The 24650-nt window shown below is 41.7% G+C and overlaps 1 protein-coding gene across 1 annotated transcript in view; it reads right to left on the bottom strand.

The window, feature by feature from the left end:
• Window positions 1-8448, bottom strand: part of SUB1 (SUB1 regulator of transcription) — a 20439-nt gene extending 11991 nt beyond the window's left edge. Inside the window, exons 1-3 of the mRNA XM_024755776.1 lie at window positions 8364-8448; window positions 5789-5861; window positions 3548-3670 (exon numbers count right to left, since the gene is read on the bottom strand). Of these exons, the coding sequence (XP_024611544.1) occupies window positions 3548-3670; window positions 5789-5860 (195 nt within the window). The 5' untranslated portion in view covers window position 5861; window positions 8364-8448. The remainder of the gene's footprint in view (window positions 1-3547; window positions 3671-5788; window positions 5862-8363) is intronic.
• Window positions 8449-24650: the final 16202 nt, after the last annotated feature.

The raw sequence follows: 24650 nt of genomic DNA, 5'->3' as shown, positions 1-24650 counted from the left end.
AAAAAAAAATAAAAAAAAAAAAAAAAAAAAAAGCAAAAAAACTACCACAGAAAAATGAGGAGGTAGTAGTATAGATATAATTAAAAGTAGAAAAAATAAAGATCACTGCACTTACATGTCATAGGAGAAAACAATGACACAACAATGCATGTATTTTCACACACACGTAATCTGGAGATTAACAAGAGAAAAATAATATGTACGTCATACAGAAGAGTGATTCTTAAATTTTTTTGATTTCCTGTCCCCTTTGGGGTACTGATGGTTATAAATAATCCCTTCAATACAAAAAAATCCAAAAAAAAATTAATTTCATGGACTCCCAAAATAAACCCCCAGGTTAAGAACACCTGACTCAGTAGTAACATAATTTAAAAGTAACAGGCTTATCCTTAAAATCATCAAATCAACTAAAGCAGTATTACTGATCCTTTGTGCTGAATTTTGAAGACGAACAGGGATCCCTCTGAAGAAGAATAGGGATCAAAGTCCCCCGCCTCAATCATTCTGAACTTTTAAGACACAGGTACTAAGTAATTACAAGATAGTTCTCCAATCCACATGACATAAGTCATCTCAGGTAAATTATATCCCTTCGGAACCAAATTCTCAAAATTCAGAGCTGAAGAAACCAGACAAAAAAGCAAGCATCTAGTAGTATCCCCTCTCTACTCAGGAATCTGCCCAAATCATTCCACAGCTTAAAAGATTAGCATAGTGACTTTCCTTGGGCACAATTCTCTTCAAATATTACATTTAGAGAGCCGCTTATGTTTGATGCACACTGCTTTACCAAAATTTAAGATCATTTCCTCCAGTTCTATTCTCAAGAGATGGGTATTTAGGTTAAAGAAAAAAAAAAAAAAAAAACCCTGTCTTATGGCTGCTAAGCAATACTCAAACAACTTTAATTTAGATTTTAGACTTGTCTTTGGTAAAGTATACCTGATAACCCAGGTCCTTAAAGATACTAGCAATGTCTAAAAAAGTTCCACTCTGGGAGCTGTCTTCAAGGCATTTTCTTGGTAAATGAAAAATATAGGAAATATGTATCTCTATTTTTTAAATTAAATAAATAGATTTTTTAAAAACTTTACAGAACACAACGAGCATAACTGATTTTCCTTCCAAAAACCCCATCCTTCACCTGTCTTTCCTAAATTATCAAACCATTATTACTAATAAAAATGAAATCCTCATTTTAAATTACATAACCAATGTATTCACTAGGTCCGTGAAAAGTCACTCTGAAAATCAGGCCTATATGATCCTCCTAAAGGCACTTTCAAAAGGGTGAGGGGTCTAACAGCCTTTGAGGCTTGGGAACCTCCCAAATGAGGGCTTAAGAACTGAACTCACTTCTTTTGGTGAGATAACCTCCCTATAAAAAAAGAACTGGTTTCCCAAAACTGCTCTAATAGAATAAAATCTCTAAATGTGGGCCCTAGTTTCTTTATCTGTACAATCAGGAGTAAAGGAGACAAGATGAAATCCATTAATAGACCACAGATGCTCTATTATCCAAGTACAAGCAGGCATACAGTGAACAGAATTGATCAGAGAAAAGCCCAAGATAACTGCCAAGCAAATACTTGAAAGTTTTTACCTTTAGTACAAACATTAAGTTGAAATATTCCAAAGCAGTCCTTCATTCTATATAGGAGGAAAGTCTATGAAAGGAAGGGATACTTTCTTGCAGATTTTACATTTCATTCTGCCCCTTAAAATAGCTTCCCACTGCACTTAGAATGAAACTAAAACTCCTAAAACTGGTCTCCCAACAGGAAAGCCCTGAAAGATCTGGCCTTCACCTTCCTCATCAACTAGACCTCCTACCTACACCCTCAGCCAACTTTCTAGGCTCCAGGCACAAGGGCTTCATAATTCCTACACAATCCAAGCTCTTTAGCACTTCAAGGCATCTGCAAATTCTGTCAAATTAATCTAATCTGCTCCTAGTTCCTCTAAAATATTCAGAAGACTAAAACCCATAAAAATCCATCTGCATTTTGTCACTTTTTTTACATAATTTTTAATTAAAAAATGTATGTATTTAAGATTTATAACATGATTCAATGTACATATTCCGAGTGAAAGACTACTACACTCAAGCTAACATATCATCTCCTTATCCTTACCATTTTTTGTATGATCAGTGCGCCTGAAAATCTACTTAGTACATCTCCAACGTTCAATACAGTATTAAGCACAGCTAGCATGTGTCTATTTCTTTATCTAGAGCTATAACAAGACAAAATTGAGTAAAACTTCTATTTTCCCATTCTCACATTAATCCTGGTACTGTCTTTCAAGGACATCAGTAAGCTTTAAAAAAAAAAAAATAAGTGCACACACACACAAGCCTTACTTTCTAGTCAAGTAAATGTTTGCAGTTTCCTTTTGTCCAACCTTCTGACTTCGACTAATACTAATGTCTCCTTGAAACGCTTATCTTGTTTATGCTCCCACAAAGCACTTATTTTTTTCTTGCTCCCATTACTGTACTCTTCCTATTTTCCTTCACCTTCTCTAACCTATATCCTTTTTCCCTTCCATCCTGAATATCACAAGGCATGTCCTCAGTCACCTCCTCTTCTACCTCTGTCTATACTTACTTCAGTGGAAGGTTTCAGTCAACCATACTAATGACCCACATGAACAGTTCCCAACTAAGCCTTCTAGGTTCTAAAGCAGAGACACTTTATCACACTTACAATCAGATCCAAAAGGCCAAACTTAACCACCTCTGCCATTAAAACTAACTTATTTTCCTCTTATCTATCAATGAAACCTTCATCTCTATTGTCTCTCAAATTTAAAACCAGTCTTCATTGATTGCTTCATTCCTCTAGTCCATTCTTCCTCACCAGCGATCTTAATCATCACTATTTCATCTTCTGGGAAAACCACCTAAGCTTACCACCTCACATAATTTATCCCCACTGCCTCTCCCATAAATCCTTCTTGTACCATGATGCCAATAACAAGTCTCCCTAAAACAAGATAAGAAACCCAAGGAAAGAAGCTATGCCAGTCCTGAGTAATTTCATCAAAGCCCTCTAATGAACTTCCCTCACTTTACCTCACTACTCAACCTTAATCCCCACAACAAATAAACTGAGGGCCCATTTTAGTAAACCCATTCACCCTTTCTGTTATCAAGCCAAAACTGGGCAGGTCATACTGCTGTTTCCCCTCCAGTAACATCCTATCCATACTTCACAGCCCAATACTAGACCTATCTCCTCCAAGCTGCTCTCTAAACGTGCAGTTCTCAATCTTTTTTTGCATTTCTCTAACTTTTAAATTCCCATTGTTTTAAATACAGCAAAACTACAGAATTCTAGATTTTAACAATCATCTAGCATCATATAAACTGCTTTCATTTCTACTAACTTCTTCTTATATTTCAAGGAATATCCTCAGTCAAGAGAATTGTAACATACATAAAAGATTATTATGCATTATCAGATTAAGGTACTTTTAACATTCTTTAGATCAAGCCAGGAAATACTTCCTCTGGAACTAAGGAAATAACCCACTTTACCTGAAACATGTTATCATCTCTGCTGCTGCTGCTCTGCTTAGAAGATGACAGGGCTCTTGAAGTTTCACCAGTCTTTTGCTTTTTTACAGGTTTTTCTGGAGCAACTTGCTTTTTCCTCTTTAACTTGAAAGAAAAACAAGAATATGGTTAAAATCTGCATAAGAACAAAACATATCTCAGGTTCAAAATATTCCATTACTTTTCAAGACTTAAAGGATCAAAACACTCCATTTATTAATAAAAAAAAAAATCATAAATATATACACAAGCAAGTTTCACTTGACAACAGAACTATGAAACTAACCTAGCACTGCTATCTAGTGCAGTGTTTTCAAACTGCTCTCAGAAACCCAAAAGATACTTCAGGCATTAGAGTGGTATTCACCAGAGAAAGTTATTTTATAGACTGGGATCCCTCATAAAATTTCTTTGGGAGAGAAAAAAGATGGAGGTATGGGGGCTGCTGCTTTTGAATAAACTTAAACTTTTGGAAACCACTCTAGTAAATTAGTCAGTTACTTATTTTTACAAAGAAAATGTACTAATTAGGAAGAATACCACCAACTTATGATTATTTATGCCTGCCTATTCCAAAAAGGACTTAAATTGTCTTAGCAAGTTTATGAGTAGGCAAAGCTAAGAAAGGTATTTTGTACTGGGCACCAGAGGTCAACAACTCATCACAAAAAAAATCACTTAAGATAAACAGTAATGTGTTACACTAGCATTCAAAATCAAAACAATGTTTTAAAAGCAGCATTACTCTAGAAGTTTTTCATATAGCTTCATTCTCAAAATGAGCTAACAGGGACTTCTCTGGTGGCACAGTGGATAAGACTCTGAGCTCCCAAGGCAGGGGGCCTGGGTTTCATCCCTGGTCAGGGAACCAGATCCCGCATGCATGCTGCAACTAAGAAGCCCTGGAACCACAACTAAGGAGCCCACCTGCCACAACTAACTAAGACCCGGTGCAACCAAATTAATTAATTACTTTTATTTATTTAAAAAATGAGCCAACAGTCCATGAAATCCAGTAGAGTTCCCAATCCAAACAGTAGAGGGCAGTCATGTTCCTTAGTGGAAGGTATATAAACTATTAATGTTTTACCAAATTATGTGATGCTAGGTAAAATACTGATATAATGTATGTATTTATGTACACAAACTGAAAGACTGGATTCATTTAACATAAGTCCTTACAGGATTAACAGTATTATTTGGGATAAATAGCAAAAATTACCTCAGCTCAATAAGCAGAAAGCAATTATTCTTTTTATCAGGGTCTATATAGTCCTTGTGGAATGGCACATACCTGGCACATAAAAGCTCAATAAAAAACTTGTTAAATCAATGTATTCAAATGCTATACTATGTGCAAGTTAAAGAACTAAGAGACATTCCCTTCTTGAATATAGCCATGCATGCTCTTTGAAGTTTTTTTTCAACCTTCCAGGTGATATTACACTATGTACTTTCCTATAAAAGTCCATCTCCTCCAAGACTCTCATATAAGCTCTCTTTTCTTTTAACTAACACTGCTAACTGAGCTCAGAGACACAACTATGTAAGGTTTTAGGAGATAAAGGACAATTCTGCGTGGAAGAAGCCCTGACTACAGTGTGAGATGCTCAGTTAAGCAGAATGCACAGTTAAGCTTATAGCACAATTATCACCTAATGCAGAAAAAGCCTCTTCTATCAAAATGGGTACTTTCATGTTAGCTTTGCTGGGTGCTGATTTAATTAAAAGGAGGGAACCAGAGTAAGTAACATTCTAATTTAAAATGTACCAAGCCAAATTTTATGTAATCCTTGAAGGCTAGATAAACAACAAGGCTGAGAAGACTGTCAAACTGACATCTGCTTTCAAGGAGTTCAGATAATTTGGCTCAACAACTACACAGAATACCTACAGATTAGGAAGATTACTAAATAATGGCAAATAGTGGCTTTGGTCTAAATCTAGTGCTATTCCCCTAGGAAGCCTTACGAGTCCTAAAAAGCCACAACAGGAAGCTCGTTAATGTCAGAAGACTTGCTCAAGTCTGACATCGGGGCTTGGCGTGTGCGTGTACACCAAGCACCCTAGGCACTTTAGTCAAGTGGTTCAGGGGCCATCTGCACTTTCAGAAACACCCATCCAGGCTCTCATTTTAAGATTCTGATATGCTGTGCAGTACTTCAGAACTGGATGTGGGCAATACTGAATTAAGTATCACAAAAGTCACATGGTGTATATCACCTTTTTGTCAACTTCACTGTCAGAATCACTGCCAGAAGAGCTTGAAGAAACAAGTTCCTTTGACTTCGGCATTCTGAAAGAAAAATACATTATGTAAATAATTCATAATTTGCTCTACTACCTTCAAATTAACTCTCCCCCAATCAAAGATTCAAGAAGTTCCACAGTTCTTTCTACCATTTTTGGTACTGGAGTTGTTACACTGAGCACAGAAGTTATGCTCTTAATCTATGCTCTTTAACATGCAAAGTGAAGAGTTCTGAACCCAGCAAGAAGAACTAAATGCCATACACATCTCATACTCCTACACCTCTCTCTTTCTCAAAGTCAATGGGGTTTTTTATACTTCATTTTAGCAGGGTTAGATGTTTATGTTTAGGGTAAACTGCAAAAAGGCAGCTGACAGCAATCCCTGTTAAAACCAAGAAGAAATATGAATTAATTCTCAGTACTGCTTTATACTTGCCACTGAGGAGACTTATGTACAATTACTCACTGCCGGAACTGATACCAACTTACACACAGCATGGTGAGCAACTGTACTACATAGATGTCGGTATTTAATTAATTTTACCATTCTAACCCTATTTTTCATATTTTGTATATGTTCTTAATTTTTTTGGCTTTTTGACCATGCCAATCAAAGGAGCAAGTACTGAATCAAAGTTATACATAATTCACAGTTCATTTACATTTTACACTGATTTTCTACTCTGGAATACAACTAAAATTTGAAGAATGTGCTTATGGGAGGGGCAAAACCTTTCCTCCAACTCCTACTATGACCCTAGTTCCCCAGGTCCCCCCAGACAGAGGCACATAGGCCAGTACCTTGCTTTCCCTGTGGATGTTTACAGGGCAAGGCAGAGTCTTGTGCTTCTATGTTTCCCAAAATTCAAGGACTTTCACGCTGTACCTCTTTTCAAAGCACTTATAATACCAAGTGGTAAAATGCTTATTTTCAAAACAAGTATCTTTTGCTCTCTCCACCTCCATCTCAGAAGAGACTTGAGTCCTATTAACTTCTGTATGCCCTAAAGGATCCAATATACACAACATACACTATAACGTTTGCTGAAATAAGCGGAAAAAAAGACTTCAAAAAACCCATAAATAATCCAGATCTCGACTAAACTTGTTATTAGCAAGGGCACTGAATGCATCCCGAAACAGGAAGTCAAGGTAAAAGAAATGGGCCATCCCTAGCCTAGCCACTAAATTCAAAAAGCTCAAACCATGCCCAAGCCAGCCATGTTGATTTTATCTGGCACTTTCTTGATGCCAAGAGTAGTAAATTCAGAGGGGAGCAAGCAACATTTATAGCCACGTTTTATACATTAATCCTGTTACTGCTCCGCTTTCCAACCTTATCTCCAAAATCAATTTAGTTGTTTTTCATGCTAGCTAATAATGCCAAGAAGCATTTTTTTCTTTTAAAGGTAATCCAACTGAACGTACCCTGTTTTTCACTTTGAAACGGTCAGGCATAACTATACCATCTGTTCATGAAAGGTTCCTGGGGGCCTAAGATCATTTCAAAGAACCACCTCCTGTTTAACCCAAATAAGTCCATCCGACACGAAAACAAGGTAACGGTAACTAAAGCCAGCATGTTTGAACTTGTAACAAAATATATTTTCACTTTTACTTAATGAGCCTTTACCGTTCAAGGGGAAAAAAGCGGGGGGGGGCGGGGAGGGCGGCAGGCTCGCAATTCTGGCGAGGCGCTACTAACAGCGCTGGTGTGGAATATATATACAAAACACAACTTAAAAATCTCCGATCTCTGATGAAGGCATGGGGAAGGAGGGATTAGAAAACAAGAGGTGAAAATAAACTAGGACTAAAAGGCACGCGAATTCGGTACAACACGAGGGTGATAAGCAACAAAACGGAGGAAGGGGGCCAGGCGACGCCAGGCAGCCGCCAGAACCCCGGGGCTGACAACGCCTTGGGCGGTGGGAGACAGGTCGGTCGGAGGGGGCGTGGGAGGCGGCGAAATGCGGAGGAGACGGCGAAATGCGGAGGAGACGGCGTGGGAGAGGAGGGACTTGCACCAAGCGCCATTTTCTTCCCTCGAAGAGCTCACTGCCCCCCAGCAAAGCAGCCGTTCACTCCCCCAGCGCCAGTCGCCCCCGCCGCACCGCCTGCCTTCCTCCGACCGGTTCCCCGTTCCTGGGGGAAGGGATGAGGACCCCGGAGAGACCTTGGGTAGACGCATGCCCCGCACGCGCCCCCGCCCGGGCCGCCACTGCATTGTCCCGGGGGCGCCCCGGCCCCCTTCCCACGGCTCCTCGCCCCCGCCCGGCGCCGCCTCCCCCGCCGCCCCTGGGCCGTTCCCGGGGGCCAGCTTCGGGGGCCCGAGAGGCCTGAAGCGCGTGGGGCGCGGGGTCGGGGATGAGGAGGGGTCCGGGAAGGCCGAGGAAGCACGGGGGAGATCAGGCAGCGCCGCCATTTCCCGCGGCCGTCGTCGATGAGAGGGACCGGGGTTGCAGGCGCGCAGCGGCCAGGCTGGCAAGGTGAGGGCCGACCGAGGGCGGTTTCGAGGGGGTGGGGGCGGGGTCCGCGCACTCACGCTCCGCTCCGATAGCCGAACTGCCTCCAGCTCGCCCGCTCGCTACTGACAGAGAAACGGAAGTGACGGCAGCAAAGAGACGCCTGCCCCGCCCCGCTGAGACCACGCGCACGTGATGGGGCGTGGCCTCCCCGCAGAAACCAACACCGAGACCCTTTCCAGGGCCTTAAAGGGACCGCCCCTCATCCTTAACCGATGCCACGAAAGTGAGATGCAGCGAAGATTGGATTTGACTTGTGAATGAGTGAGGGAACGAATAAAACATGAATGGCAAGCACCGAGCTTTGCACTTGCTCCATAAATGTTTCTTGTAATAAAGTGAAATGTCTGAAAAAGATCAACACTTCTGGCCCATTTCCCGAGAAAGGATCCTTGCCCGCCACCCCCTACTCTGGTATTTGACCCTGGCTAATAAAATCCGAAGGAAGGAAGCCAAAGTCATAACGTTTAATGCCAGAAAGTGCGAAGAAAAGTATTTGCAGAAGTCCCTGGCCACACACCCACACACATTCCTAAACTGAAGTCCTGGGAAATTCCCTGGCGGTCCAGTGGTTAAGACTCGGCACTTTCTCTGCCAGGGCTGGGTTCAATCCCTGGTCAGGGAACAAAGATCCGGAAAGCCGCTGGGCAAAAAAAAAAAAAAAAAAAAGGTACCTAAACTGAAGTCCTGGAGGTGTAAGGTAGTTCACAGAAGGCAAGAGAAATCCATACTACAAGCAGGAGTATGGCTAATAGAGTCTTTGAATCTATATTTAATGAATGCCGACTATAGCCAAGAATATATATTCAACACACATTTATCAGGCACTCACTATGTTCCAGGTACTGCAGTGAGGCACTTTACATATAATTATCAACCTAACGAGCACTTTCCAACGTAGGAATGATTATTCTCTCCATTTTCTAGATGAAGAAACCAAGGGTCACAAAGTTTAAATAAGCTCTGCTCTAGGTTATACAGGGAGTGAATCATGATTCAAACCCCGCACTGCCTGAGTCACACTGCTGCAGACTGAGGCAGATTGCAAATACTCTAGGCCACTTCTATTCATTCAGTGTCAGGTTAGATGACCACTTTTTAAAAATGAAACACTTGCTGTTTAATTCCTTTTATACAACATTCCCAAAAAAGGCAAAAATAATCCATGGGGATCTAGGTCAGGTTACCCTTGGGGGATATCACTTGGAGTGAGTATGACAGAACCTGTGGGGATGCTGAATAAATCTTGGTCTGGGTGGTGGTTAGGCATGTACAGATGTAAAAATTTCACTTAGTATTTGTGCATTTTACATTATACAAGATACACTTCAATGAGAAAGATGAAAGAGTCAAAAATAAAAATATGAAAATTAGACTGTAAAAAGATGAAACTCACTCAGGAACCACTGTTCCAGCATGGTAGCTTGCCAGCCTGGAGTTTACACACCCAAATGCAGTTAAGGAAGCACCTTCAATGACTATGGCCAGCTGATCTAAGTTCCCTTGGACTTTGTAGGGGGTGTCTGATTGGATGAGCTCATGCAGTGGGGTAACTAGAAGATCAGCAGGTGGCCTGGGCCCTGGTAGCCATGGATATGGTTCTCTCTCGAAATCTGGATGCTGGATGAGAAAAGACAGAGTTCAGGGCACTGGTTGGAGTCATGTGACTCACAACCTCCTCTCCCTGTCTTCCAAGAAAGAGCTACAACTCTCTTCACTCAAGTGTAGGAAACTGCCCAAAGGTCCTTCCCCAGTTTATTCACTCATTTCATAAACAATGTATTCAGCACCTACTCTGTGCCAGTGCCGTTCTAAGTGCTGGGAATTCAGGAATTAACAAGACTGACAGGGTCACTGTAAACTCATGGAGCAGACAATAAGCAAGTAAAGAATTAAATAGAGTTGGTAATTTCAGATAAGTGCTATAAGAAATAAAAGAAAAACAGGATGATGCAGTAAAGAGTATTGGGATGAGGTTAATTGAGATCTGAAAGGGATGAAGTGGGAGTATTCGGGCAGGGACCCTAATGAAAAGAGCAGCCAGGGTAAAATTTGGGTGCTGGGGGTTCCAAGCAGAGAAAGCAGCAGCTGTGCAAAGACCCCAGGGTTAAGGTGAGTCTAAAGAACGGAAAATTCTCTTGATGTAGAACTCCACTGGAGACCACGGGCTGTACAGAGGTGGAGCCCACACAGCAACTCCCTAGGCTCAGTGCCAGGGCTGCCCAGGCTCCAGGAAGCGCTGGCTCTGCAGAGTTACAGGAGCCCAGTTCTGGCCTTTCTCCAAGATCCAAGACAGCGCCTCCTCACCTATCACTACCTGTTCCTCCTCACCTATTACTACTACTAATTAGCAGCAAGGAATCCCGCAGCTTCCCTCTAGCTGGATCTGTGCTCAGAAGAATAGATCTATGTCAGCCGAGAATTTGTTTTTTGAGGTATCGCTATACATGAAATAGTGCAAGACTCCGTATAATTGTCAACTGAAAGCTACAACCATAAATGCTATCAAATGCTTCACAGAGAGCTGGACCTCTGAATTGGAATAGACTGAGGATGCTCTGAAGAGAACAGCCTTAAGCTTGACCTAGGGAGATGAGAGAGAACATTTGGAGTGGGAAAAGAGGAAAACTCTGAGCTAGGTATGACCACAAAATGAATAAGGCACATTGAGAGGCAGTCAATTCTGTCAGTGTAGAGTTCGCATAGAGGAAGAGTAGGAGATTCATCTGGAAAAGTGGGGTGAAGCCAGATGGCGAAGGGCCCTAAATGAAGTCCAAGGAGTTTGGATTTTATCCCATGTGAAAAAGAAGACAGTGAGTGTGGAATGTCTTGGGTGATATAAAGATTGCAGGCAGCCCTAAAATATGCCACTTTGGCCCATCGATTATTTTGAATTAAAATTACTTAGGAAACAGCAGATATAAGAAGGACATTCAGGGACTTCCCTGGTGGCACAGTGGTTAGGAATCCACCTGCCAATGCAGGGGACACGGGTTCGAGCCCCGGTCTGGGAAGATCCCACATGCCGCGGAGCGGCTGGGCCCGTGAGCCATGCAAAAAAAAAAAAAAAAAAAAAAAAAAAAAAGAAAGGCAAAGAAAGATCTGTTCTTCTAAACTTAAACCACTAGGTCCAAGTAAATCTGCTTTGAAACCCATTGGCCTGAATGCAGAGAGGAGCGAGGCAACCTTCCTTCTTTGCCACTGATTACTGCACAGCTGTAGAATTGCGTGGGCTCAAGGCGGCCACCGAAAATAAATTCCTAAGCCCCAGTGTGCAACAAGAGAGGACTCCATACCCAGGAGAGAGAGGAGGCCGTGGACCCCAGCAGGACAACACTTGGTCAAAACAGTGTTCAGTGGTGACCACCACGCCCTGGATCAATCTCACTCCCAGCAGTGGGAGATACAAGAAGAGCCTTCTCATGGCCACTATAGCAGTAAATGTATGTAGTGCAGAAGCCCAAAATATGAAGAGAAACAGCAGGTAGAGGGATGGTTAGGGATTTGGCAAAGTAGAAGCAGAATCCTGAGAAGCGTGGAAGTCTGGGAGGTGCAGGGGATGTGAGTGAATAAAGAGGTGAACAACTGAGTCTACATATGGAGCAATTAGATCCATGGCGCCTATCCACCCCACCCGCATAGGAGAAAGGGAGTTGTATCTTTTCTGGAGAAGTCAGAGAGGGGATGGTATGTGTGAAGAGATAGAGGGGCAAATAGACTTGCAGGAGACTGAGTCGAAGTCTGAATATTAATGTGAAAACATCCCTCCCTAGACTCTTTCCCCTTCTAGAGCTAGTTGACTTTTAAAAGAATAAATGCAGACAAAAATACAAATTAATTCCTTAAAAAACATATTTCGCGAAACGCTGAATCATAATGAAATAAAGTAACCATAAGCAGATGTAAACTCTTATATATAGGATGGATAAACAGCAAGGTTCTACTGTATAGCACAGGGAACTATATTCAATATCCTGTGATAAACCATAGTGGAAAAGCATATGAAAAAAAAGAATGTCTATATGTGTATAACTGAGTCATTTGCTGCTGTAGAGCAGAGACTGGCCCAATGTCGTAAATCAACTATACTTCAATTTAAAAAATGAAGGAAAGAAAGAAAGAAATAGGGAAGAAAAACGCCGTGAAATAAACATTGAGCTGGTCTGCTGGCCTGCACACCTTCACCTCTCTCTCACACACGCACCTACCTAAAGAAATTGTAGGAGAGGCAAAAGTTTACCTCCACCCTCTTAGGATCTTCACTGGGCCTGAGAATTAAATAAAGATAAATAAACTGGAGGGAAGCATACACATTTATTTAGCATACGATTTACATGACACAGAACCCCTCAAAAGGAACTGAAGACCCAAGGAAGTGGCAAGATCTATATGCTTTTATACGAGGTTGAATTAGGGGTAATTGTGGCAAAATAACTAAATTACGTGGAGAGGCTAAAGGAAGATAAGAATTATTTGAACAAGGTCTATTTGTACGAATTTTCTCAGTCTCAATTTCCAGGCTTGATGACAGGTAGGCTACTTTCCTTCTGGTATGGGAAAGACATCTTCCATATGAGGGTTTTATCCCCTGCTTTTAGAAAGAAAAGGCGGAGGGAGGATCAGAGTATCCTTCTTGTACCTGCTGGTTTTTAAAGTGCCTTTAGCTCAAAATAACGTTGATATCAATGTTAAGGCATATTTTAGGGTGACATATCTGGCCCACTTCAAAATCATGCTTAACATTCGAGGTAAACCAAGAACACGTAAATGAATATAGCGTCCTCGGCGCCTCCGTCTCTTGCCCCTTTAACAGCAGTTTTCATTCAGTTTCTGTGTCACTGAGGGAACTGGGCGGTGTGCCTGTGGTAGGTTTGGGTTTCAATTCTCTGAGCCCCAGGAGGTGGAGAACGGTTAAGGAAGTATGAATTTTTAGAAGCAGGGAGAGGTGATGCTTTGCATGCAAATTTAGTTGGCTCCGTTTTCCTGGGCTGTGGTTCTTGGTGAAACTATTAGCAAATCTTTGTTCAGAAGTGATTTCCATTACTTTTAAGTAAATATAATTCAAAAACTAAACAAAAATAAAGGTTTACATTTGAGTGAAAGAGAAAGGGGAAATTTTATTTACAGCAAAATAGGACTGCAGTTGCTTTCAAATAAGAGCGAGGCGTAATTCACAAGCATTTGCAGAGGATGAGGGTGGGGAGTTGCTCCTTTTACAGAAAATTCCTAGAGGGAATCTTTGGATGTGAAAGGACTCCCCTCCATCCCCACCCCATCCAGGACTGGGTCTGGAAGCAGTGAATAATACAAAAAGGAGGCTAAGTAAATGAATTGAACCTGGAGTATCTGTAGGTAGACCAGAAAGGGAGGTGGCTTGGAGAGATGGGAGGAGAAGAAAAAGAGTGAGGGCAACAGCTCAGGAACTGTGAAAGAGCAGAACTTGAGGAAGAGACAGCTAGCGAGAAATTCCTGGAGACCTGGAGAGGTTGGGGGGACTTTTAAGTGGTTCCCTGCCCTTCACTGCGCCGTTAACACCCTCCATTACTCATTTCTCCCAAAAGTTCAGAAAAAGATTTATACAAGCAGCAGGATATTGTTTTGAAACCTTACCCATTGTGGCTCCATTTCCAGCACTTCCTCCTTTCTGACCTTCCTCCTCCCACATCCCCACATTCTCAGCTCCAGCATTACACAAAGAGAAGGATGTCGGAGCAGAGCAAAGGGGTCAGATTCTTGGCTTTTGGCGTTTAAAATCTTAGGATTCCAGGCATAAATTATAGATTTTAAATAACATGTAATTAGTCAAATTCTATTCCTTCTGCCCCTACTCCCACTTCGAGATTTTCCCTATTCTCTGGACTAGGGAAAGGGAAAGTCAGAGAGAAGAGAAATGAAACTTTTCTTTAGTGCCTTTGTAAAGCAGCTCTGGACTTCCCTGGTGACTCAGTGGTTAAGAATCCTCCTGCCAATGCAGAGGATACAGGTTCGAGCCCTGGTCCGGGAAGATCCCACATGCTGCGGAGCAAATAAGCCTGTGCACCACAACTACTGAGACTACGCTCTAGAGCCCACGTGCCACAGCTACTGAGACCACATGCTGCAACTACCAAAGGGTGTGCACGTAGAGCCCGTGCTCCACAACAAGAGAAGCCACCGCAATGAGAAGCCCACACACTGCAATGAAGAGTAGCCCCTGCTCGCCGCAACTAGAGAAAGCCCACGCGCAGCAATGAAGACGCAATGCAGCTAAAAATAAATAAATATTTTAAAAAAGAAAAGAAAAACATCTCTGCTCCCTGTTTCCAGACCAGCTCTGGAGAAGATCCCCGCAGAGCTTGGGGATTGGGAGCAAAGCGAACCGGTGCCTTGCTTTCCAGATGGGCACCCTCTTAGAGGTCCTCTGCAACCCCAGGGTGTGGGTAGAGATGTCTATGTGACACATCAAGGATGCCAAGCCTAAGGCAGCCTCACTGAATCCTGGGACTCCTCGCTGCAGGACTCAGCAGAATTATCTTCCTCACTGGCCAAGAGTAGCAAAGATGTGGCACCGACAAGCAGCAGACCTGGAAGATTTGCAGTCAGGGCAAGGAGATCTCACCAGCTTTGATCTGAAGAGAGTGAACAGAACAAAGAACATCTCAGCGAACGCCAGGGTGAAGAAGTAAGAAGGACAAAACCAGACAAGCTCAAGTGAAGACCAGTGTGAACAGATGGGGGAAGAAAGGCCACACCCCACCACCACCCTCGAAGCTCTGACACCATCTAAGCCCACTCCACCCCTGCCCAGAATTTAAAGGGGAGAAAGACAGAAGGGGATAAATCATGAGTTTAACCTGAAATGGGCTAAGATGAAGCTTCTGACTAGATAGAATGGTGATCACGAGACACAATCGTAGAAAAATTAAGAAAGTCACCTTTCTCTTCAGCCTGAGTTTGTACCATGAGAGCCACACCTGAAATCTACAAAGAGGAGAGAACAAGAAATAAAGGAAGAGGGGCAGTGTTGTGTGCGAGGGATGGTGTGGGCACAGGGGGAGGCCAGTAGCCCCTCACTTAGGCTAAAACAGGGAAGCAGACCATAGCACCAAATGACCAGATCTTAACTCTCTCCAAAAAGTTTTTGGAAAACTAAGGGAGAATGCTGGAGGTCCCATGGGACATGAGGTGGAAACAACAATCATTCCATTTGAATATTAAAGGATTGGTGGCTCTGGAAGTCTAGAGGTCTTGGGAACACCTAGGATGGGGCCAACTGGATCTTACATGCAAATGGGAAAACAAACGACGGGGAGCCCTGGGCATCCCTCCAGTGCAGTGATTCTCAAGAGTTGGGAAGGGAGAGGTACAATGTAAAGGGGTTGGTAAAAAGGAAGCATCTATCTTTGCAGGGTATGATTTACATTCCTCAGACACAGTGAAGTGAGCAAAAGCTAAGGGAAAAAAGTCATGTTTCACAGGCTTTAAAGGAGATGGGAGATCTCCCTTTCCTATCCTGCTAAAAGTCTGGAGAGTTAGGCCTAGAGACAGAATGGGAAGGAGGAATCAGCAAGAATATTTACCTGGTGTTATGTGGGCTTGGCTTCAATGGGACATAACAATTCAACTCAATGGGCCATAGCAATCAAAAGCAAAGAGAGCAAAATTCCTCTGTCAGCAGCTATAGGTAATGCTGGTCATCTGAAGATCAAAATGAACAAGATGATATGAATGAGACAGGAGAAGGAAGGGCTGTATTTGCTCCTGAACGGGCAGGGCTACGACCTACTCACTAAAATTCCCTTCTTATCAAACAAGCTGCTGCAGGCCTTCTATGTATCTGCTGAAATTAACTTTCATAATACACTATTAAAGTTAATAATTTGTAATTCCAAAAGTTTAATACTCCTTCTCACTCAAGTAATTATAAATAAACATGAATTATATGTAAGGTCATATGCAATGAGTAACAGGAATATATTTTAAAAAGCTATTTAAATACAAACTGCTAAGCATTTTTCCCCTAGGGTGACTTTTCTGAACTTGGTAGTAGAGCTATCCTTAATCCAACTTTCATTAGATCCAACTTTCATTGTCACCTTTCATAGAAGAATGCATTGTATAATGGCAAAAATAAACATACCAGTTTTACTAGGTGAATAGCATAACTCATCTTACTATCTATACCTGACTTCTTTAATGTTCAATAAAACAATATAATTAGTTTCTAGAACATATGCCATAACTTACATCCAGCTGAGTGTTTTCCTCTTCAAAAGTCATCTTCTTGGAAGCTATATAATCATCGCAATGACTCTGACATTGGTCAAAGTTATGCAGGCTCAGCGGCCATGGCTCACAGGCCTAGCCTCTCCGCGGTATGTGGGATCTTCCCGGACTGGGGCACGAACCCATGTCCCCTGCATCGGCAGGCAGACTCCCAACCACTGCGCCACCAGGGAAGCCCAGAACTCTGTTTTAAGAATAGCTGTCAGGGGGCTTCCCTGGCGGCGCAGTGGTTGAGAGTCCGCCTGCCGATGCAGGGGACATGGGTTCGTGCCCCAGTCCGGGAAGATCCCACATACCGCGGAGAGGCTAGGCCTGTGAGCCATGGCCGCTGAGCCTGCACGTCCGGAGCCTGTGCTCCGCAACGGGAGAGGCCACAACAGTGAGAGGCCCGTGTACTGCAAAAAAAAAAAAAAAAAAAGAATAGCTGTCAGAGCTTGAGGCATGGTTTTGTTTTTTTGTTGTTTTTTGTTTTGTTTTGTTTTTTTAAACATCTTTATTGGAGTATAATTGCTTTACAATGGTATGTTAGTTTCTGCTTTATAACAAAGTGAATCATTTATACATATACATATGTTCCCACATGGTTTGTTTTGTTTTTTGGGGTTTTTTTGCGGTACGTGGGCCTCTCACTGCTGTGGTCTCTCCCGTTGCGGAGCACAGGCTCCGGACACGCAGGCTCAGTGGCCATGGCTCACGGGCCCAGCCGCTCCGCGGCATGTGGGATCTTCCCAGACCGGGGCACGAACCCGTGTCCCCTGCACTGGCAGGCGGACTCTCAACCACTGCACCACCAGGGAAGCCCCCCACATGGTTTTTTATATGTCACCTGTGACAGGAAATCTTTAGCTTTTGAGGTCAATTTATATTTGTAAAAAGCAAAAAAATTTCTCAGATCCATGATCAGTAATACAAGTAATTAAGACATTCATAAAATGATATTTTTATATGGATCATTAATGGCCCTGCTGGCAATTCAAAAAACAAATGGTGATTGTAAATGTGTTATCAGTGTTTCAACAACCTCCCAAGAGTCTACCGTGGAGGACAGTCCATTTAGATGTCATCTTGCTTAGGTAAGCTTTTTGGAGTGCTCAAAACTTAACATACATCCTATGTTGCTATGCCTGTGACAGTCAATGAAACCAATATGAAAATCGAATCCAAGCATTCTCCTCTTTAGCTGGGGCCCAATGCTAGGATTTACCTGGCTGGGTAACCATCATATCCCTAGGGAGACTGTCCAGAAGCACAGCATGAACTATATCAGCCAACAAGTTAGGCACAGTGATTAAAAAGACAATCAAATACTGTCGTGGTCTCTGCTGAAACAAGAACTCAATCCACCAACAGCCCTGCAAAGGCACGTAACCGGAGACCTCAGGGCTGAATGATGCCTGTGCTGAGAAAACTCAAAAAAGCCCAATCTGACAACACCTCAGAATACTGGAGTTCAGGATAGCTACATAGGATATCTGACTCTGGACCATCACAGACACCAACAGCCCAGGGTCAAGATGACAATGCCACTTTATCTCATTCAGAACTGTGGTCTTTTCACATCACTGTCTCTTTAGTAAACATGTGTTGTTCGAAAAAGTCAGCTTATTACTTTCAGTTTCAAAAATTTAGCTGTGTTTAATCAAGCAAGACAAGTGTACAGCTTCTCACGTCTGTTTTTTAAAAGGCCTACTTTTTAGTGGCACCTTACAGGGACATCCTTATCCCTCAGAGACTTCTGCTAGATTACCAGGCTTAGACTGCAAGACCTAAATAGTTTTGTTCTTCCACAGTAGGATCTAGGCTTTATATCCCCAATGATGCTGAATTTGGAAAGTCAAGTATAAGTATGTCTAAGTCAGACTGGGATATAGAACCAATTAGGAAAACATGGACCTACACACAGAGGGACATAGCAAGGTGAAGAAATCAACAGTCATCTCTGTTTTAATTATTTTTGATGAAAAACATGAATGATTTTTCTCACCCTATTTAAAAGGCTATTTTAGAAATAATGCCATCTACAGCAACATGGATGGACCTAGAGAGTATCATACTAAGTGAAGTAAGTCAGAAAGAGAAAGACAAATACCATAAGATATCACTTATATGTGGAATCTAAAATATGACACAAATGAACTTATCTACAAAACAGAAACAGACTCACAGACATAGAGAACAGACTTTTGTGGTTGCCAAGGGGGAGGAGGGGTGGGGGAGGGATGTACTGGGGGTTTGGGGTTAGCAGATGCAAACTATTATTTATAGAATGGATAAACAACAAGGTCCTACTGTATAGCACAAGGAACTATATTCAATATCCTCGGATGAACCATGATGGAAAAGAATATGAAAAAGAATGTATATATGTATAACTGAGTCAGTTTACTGTGCAGTAGGAATTAACACAACACTGTAAATCAACTATACTTCAATAAAATAAATTTAAAATTTTTTTAAATTTTAGATAAATAATAAAAAGCTATTTTAAATGGTTTAGAAACATTGGTAAATAATTTCTCCCCAGATAATTTTTTAAATGTATTCTCTAAAAGAACATCAACTGTCATAACTATGAAACAAATTCCTCAACAATTCTCCTTTCTATTACTCCACTTTTACTTTTCTGCTTTTCCTTGTTTTTAGTTGCTGCTTAAAATTTGCCTCCAAACGAACTTCTAGAGACATCTTACAATATTAGATTCTGCTAAAATATTAGCAGATTACTCATTACTCAGACTACTAATTTCTTTGCTCTGAAGATCTAGATCATTTTTTAAAATGAGATATTTCATCTATGAATTTGAACAGTTCTTCTCCAGGACAGTTCTCTAATAAAATTTGCCCATTTTAAACACTATACTAATTCACATTTCTTTAGGTCATTTATGCAATTTTAAAATTTATGCAATTTAAATTAATTCTTTAGTATTCTGAACCTAGACTCACCTATAAAGCCAAATTAGGAGCCCTAACTCAATAGTGCAAATGTCTTTGTGTCAGCTCTACACAGAAAGTGGAGATTTCTTCCTCATAATATAATATCAAAGTGTTGCTGCCAAATCCAAGCAGAACCTTAGATTTGCAAAAAGGATCTTATTCCATTGTGATCTGATGTAGAAAGGATGTAGAACCAGAAAATGTGTCTCAACAGCAATTCTCCAAGAGGGAATAGGAGAGTCATGCTTTGTGAAGAGACACTTAGAGAATGAATGGCTGGTCCTTCTTCAGGCCCTCTGGTGCCTAGTCTACCAGGAATTAACCGTTCTGATCTGAAAAACCAAACGCTAGTAAACTTACTGAGTACCTTCTATGTGTTAGTCATGGAGCTTGACTTTAGGAACAAAGAGGCCTGATGGGAAGTTGGTGTCATTGATAAAGGACCTACTATGTGCCAGGCACATTACACATGTTATCTCATTGAGTGTTCACATCGGCCCCGGGAAGGATGGTATTTTATCCCCTTATACAAAGAAAGGAAAGGCAGCCAGGTTGGCAAAAGGAGTTACCCAAGTTTGTGGGTTGAGTTGTGTCCCCAAAAAGCACATGTTTAAGTCCTAACTCCCAGTACCTGTTAATGTGCCCTCATCTGGAAATAGGGTGTGTGCACATGTAACCAAGTTAAGATTAAATCATCCTAAATTAGGTAAGTCCAATGACTGGCGCCTTTATAAGAAAAAGGGGAAGGAAATTTGTATATAGAGACATGGAGAAGAAAGCCTTGTGACAACCGAGGCAGAGATTGGAATAAAACATCTACAAGTCAAGGAACACCAAGGATTGCTAGAAGTAACCAGAAGCTGGAAGAGGCAAGGAATGATTCTTCCCTGAAGGTTTCAGAGGTAGCATGGCTCTGCCGACACCTTGATTTTGGCTTTCAGCCTTCTAGCCTCCAGAACTGTGAGAGAATAAATGTTTGTTATTTTAAGACACGCAGTTTGTGTAATTTGTTTTTGGCAACTCTAGGACACGTAAACACCAGCATCACGCAACTGGTGAGCAAAGGTGCTGGAGTTAGATCTCAATTGCCTCTACCCAAATATCAAGCATAACACATAGTCCATGATACCAAGGAGGGTTTTTATTGCCACCTGATTCCCAACCCTACTCAGGGCTGCTCCAGGCTTCATCAGCTGAATATAAGTACTAAGCTAGCTGAATTCAAGGTAAGAAGGGTTACAGGTACCCAAACTCTGTGTTATTGGCACTCAGAATTGATACATGGGGAGCTGTATAGAGTGACAGAAAAATGCTAAAGAGCCGAGTCCAGAGGCCAAAAGTGATATTGACCAGAAAAGGGAGAGGGCAAGTCATTTCACCCCTTTGAGCCTCAATTTCCTGCTCTGTCAACGGTCAGACGACATATTCCGTGTGATTCCAGACAACTGTGTAACCAGTTGGCTGGATCCACCACGGGCTGTTTTTATTTTCACTTTTGCTTCTTTGTTTGGTGTGTAAGTTTTACTTTGATTGTACCTTTTTTTTTTAATGTTTTGCCATTAGACTGGTCACATCCACAATTAAAGTTTTCTTTGTTGTATCTGTTCATTCTCAGGCACCAGGTGTTAAGATAATGGAACTACGGGCGTAACCAGTTTAATTGTACTTTGCTTTATTGTGCTTTGCACATATTGCATTTCTTACAAATTGAAGGTTTGTGGTAACCCTGCATTGAGCAAGTCTATTGGTGCCATGTTCTAGCAACATTTGCTCACTTTATGTCTTTGTGTCACATTTTGGTAATTCTCACAATATTTCAAACCCTCCAGCAGCAAAAAGATTACGACTTGCTCAAGGTTCAGATGGTTAGCGTTTTTTAGCAATAAAGTATTTTGGATGAAGGTATGTACATTGTTTTTTTAGACATAATGCTATTGCACACTTAATAGACTACAGTATAGTGTAAACATAACTTTTATATGCACTGGGAAACCAAAATATTCACACGACTCGCTTTATTGCTATGGTCTGGAACTGAACCCGAAATCTCTCTGAGGTATGCTTATATTTCAATTTTCATGCAGTGCACAGTATTTCCTGCTCCTTCTAAGGTGACAGCAGCTCGCACTTTTAAGGAAGGACCCAAGCCGGAACGATGCCCTGGTAGCCACAGCAGGTGCAAAAGAGAACTGGGCTGTTTTGAAATAAGAGCAATGAACCGTCTCCAAAATAAGTATAGGACAGTGATTAACCTTTTGGAACCATCACCAGAGCAGAGTAGCATAAATACTAAAGCGGGCTGTTTTCCAGGATGACCTTTCTTTAAGAATGTAAATTGGCAAAAATGCTTCTGCTTCTGCAGCTGTCACTCTGAACAGAATCAGGCAAACTCCCCCAGTGACACATCCTGTCCAGTCTGACAGGTGTGGAAAGTAAGCATTCTTAGCTAAGAAGAAGAAGTAGGCTATTTTCACTTTGACTTGCCCTTCTTTGTGTGTGCCCAAAACAGAGCTATTTATAAAATGTTCTGAAGTGAAAGATTAATACAGTTGAGGAGCTTTCGAGGTACCCTCCTGAATACTGGTTCCGTTTCTTCTCTTGCAGCCACAAGAGCTGCAGTGACTGCCAGCGGGAGAATAAGAAGGAGGTCAGTGCAGGTAAGAAGAATCTAGAAACTGGAGCTCTTCCTTCCAACCTCCCTGGGGAATTGTCTCCCCGACGTGGAGGAGGAGAGCCCCGAAGCCTCACAGCATCATGACAGCTTCCTCATGTAGTCTTCAATCCACAGCCAGGATTACTATCAATATTATTATGGCTGTTTTTACTATTTTGTCTTTTTATTATTCTGGTGTGGGAGAATCTGATTTCCTGAGCTTAAATGTGGCATGCTTGTGATTGTACACACACACACACACACACACACACACACACACACACACACACTAAATTAGGTTATCGAATTGTTGAATAAACAAGGACTGTTCTTTAACTCTATAGTAGGTGCCAATAAAATCAATAAATATTGAGTGAGTCCTATGAGCCAGATATTCTCAGCCATTTTGAGACAAAGGTTATTCATTCAAGAGATAATTAAAGTGACTGCTAACTGGGTAAAATGTTTCTTTGGGGGATGATGAAAATGTCCTGGAGTTAGTGATGATTTCTGTATAACTTTATGAATATACTAAAAACCACTGAACTGTACACTTTGAAAGGGTGAATTTTATGGTATGTGAATTACATCTCAATTTTTTAAAAGGTAATTAAGGAGTAGCTAGTATGTGCCAGAGATCCTGTGCTAGGCACTGGGTAAAAAATAATTAATCCTTTGAGCCTCCTACTGTGTGTCCTTTGCATTCACCCTCTTATTTAATCTTTATAACCTCTCTAGAGGAAGGGAGTATTAGTGCCTCATTTTACAGCTAAAGAAATGGATGTAGAGAGTCTTTTGCTTAAAATCACACATGTAAAATTAGGTAGAATCATATGAAAATGCCATTTGTAGGCTACTTTTGTGTTCAAATGTCAGTTTCTTACAACTCAATCTAATAAGTAGCTCTATCTATCCAAGTTCTTAATCACACACATCAGAAAACCACTCTAACAAGATTAGGCATTTGTAAAGAGCTACAAGACAGTAAAAGGGCCTAGTTCCCTGAGTGACGGTGTGTATCACAAAGGGCTTCATAGGACCAAGAAGTGAGCTTCTATTGTTGAGGCCACAAAGACTTTGAGTTTCACCTGTTGTGGCACCTAGCACCACTCATCCTAACCGATACACCGGGTCTACAGGACCCCGGAGCCTGTGCTCCTACCCACTGGGAATTTGCCTCCTCCAAGTTGTTTAGAACCTGGTGAGAGACCCATGCACAATGTACTAGAATACTAGAATCAGAGATAGAAATGAATAAGTTCCACAAGAGTGGAAGAAATAATGAATCATAGAGTTAATGAAACAGAGAACACGGAAACAGGGGCTTAACCAAAGAAGGAGCTTATTCTTCTCACGAAGCAAGACGCCTGGAGGTAAGAAGACCAGGGCTGGAACACTGTCTCCATGATCCCATTCGGGACCCAAGATATGTCTACCTTTCCACTCCACCACTGGAAATGTCCACTTTAGCATGTGACATTCTAAGAAGGATAAGTCCAAGGACAAAGGAGCATGCCAGATACATCAACCCCCAGCCGCTCATTAAAGAGCTTTCTCTGAAATCCCTCCCAGAGATGACCATTGGCAAGAGGCTGCTTGTAGCCTCAGGGGAGACTGTGAAACGTGATTATTTTTAAGAGAGTCACATTTACCACCATATACAAAATTAGAGCTCTGCTTGTAATGAAAAGTGGAAAATGAACAACTAACACTGTCTGCCTTATTTAGGAAGAAAGTTCAAAAGCCCGGTAGACCAAACATTGGCAAAAGCCAGAATTTAAACCCAGGTCTGATTGCCTCCAAACCAGTACTTTTAACCCTGGACTATGCTGATTCCTTCACTGAGTGCATGGTCTAGTAAAACTATTTACTAAAATACAAGGATAGCGTAGTAGTTTCCTGTTGCTGCTATAACAAATTACCGTAAACTTGGTGGCTTAAAACAACGCAGATTTATTCTCTTCCAGCTCTGCAGTCCAGAAGTCTGAAATCATTCTCACTGAGCTCAAGTCAAGGTGTTGGCAGGGCAGTTTCCTTCTGGAGGCTCTGAGGAGAGAATCTGTTTCCTTGTTTTCCTCACTTCTAGCTTCCGGAGGCTGCCCACATTCCTTGGCTCAAACCCCTTCCTCAAGTCACTCCAACCTCTGGCTTCTACCATCACATCTCCTACTTCTGCAGTCAAATTTCCCTCTGCCTTCCTTTTATATGGACACCTGTGATCATATTTAGAGCCCATCCGGATAATCCAGGATAACCTCCCATCTCAAGATCCATAACTTAATCACACCCACAAAGTCCCTTCCTTTGCTCCGTAAAACAGAATGCACAGGTTCAAGGGATTAGGACACAGATTTTTTTGGTGGCCATTATTTAGCCTACTACAAACAGTAAGTTAGAAATTAATAAGTGCAAGAAAAAAAGGATGACAACATTGGCAAATGCCTTGAATAAG

Source organism: Neophocaena asiaeorientalis, unplaced genomic scaffold, assembly GCF_003031525.2.
Source record: "Neophocaena asiaeorientalis asiaeorientalis breed wild unplaced genomic scaffold, Neophocaena_asiaeorientalis_V1.1 scaffold93, whole genome shotgun sequence".
NCBI classification, from domain to species: Eukaryota; Metazoa; Chordata; class Mammalia; order Artiodactyla; family Phocoenidae; genus Neophocaena; species Neophocaena asiaeorientalis.
The sequence above is the reverse complement of the archived record's forward strand: the minus strand, read 5'-3'. Positions and strand labels throughout refer to the sequence as shown.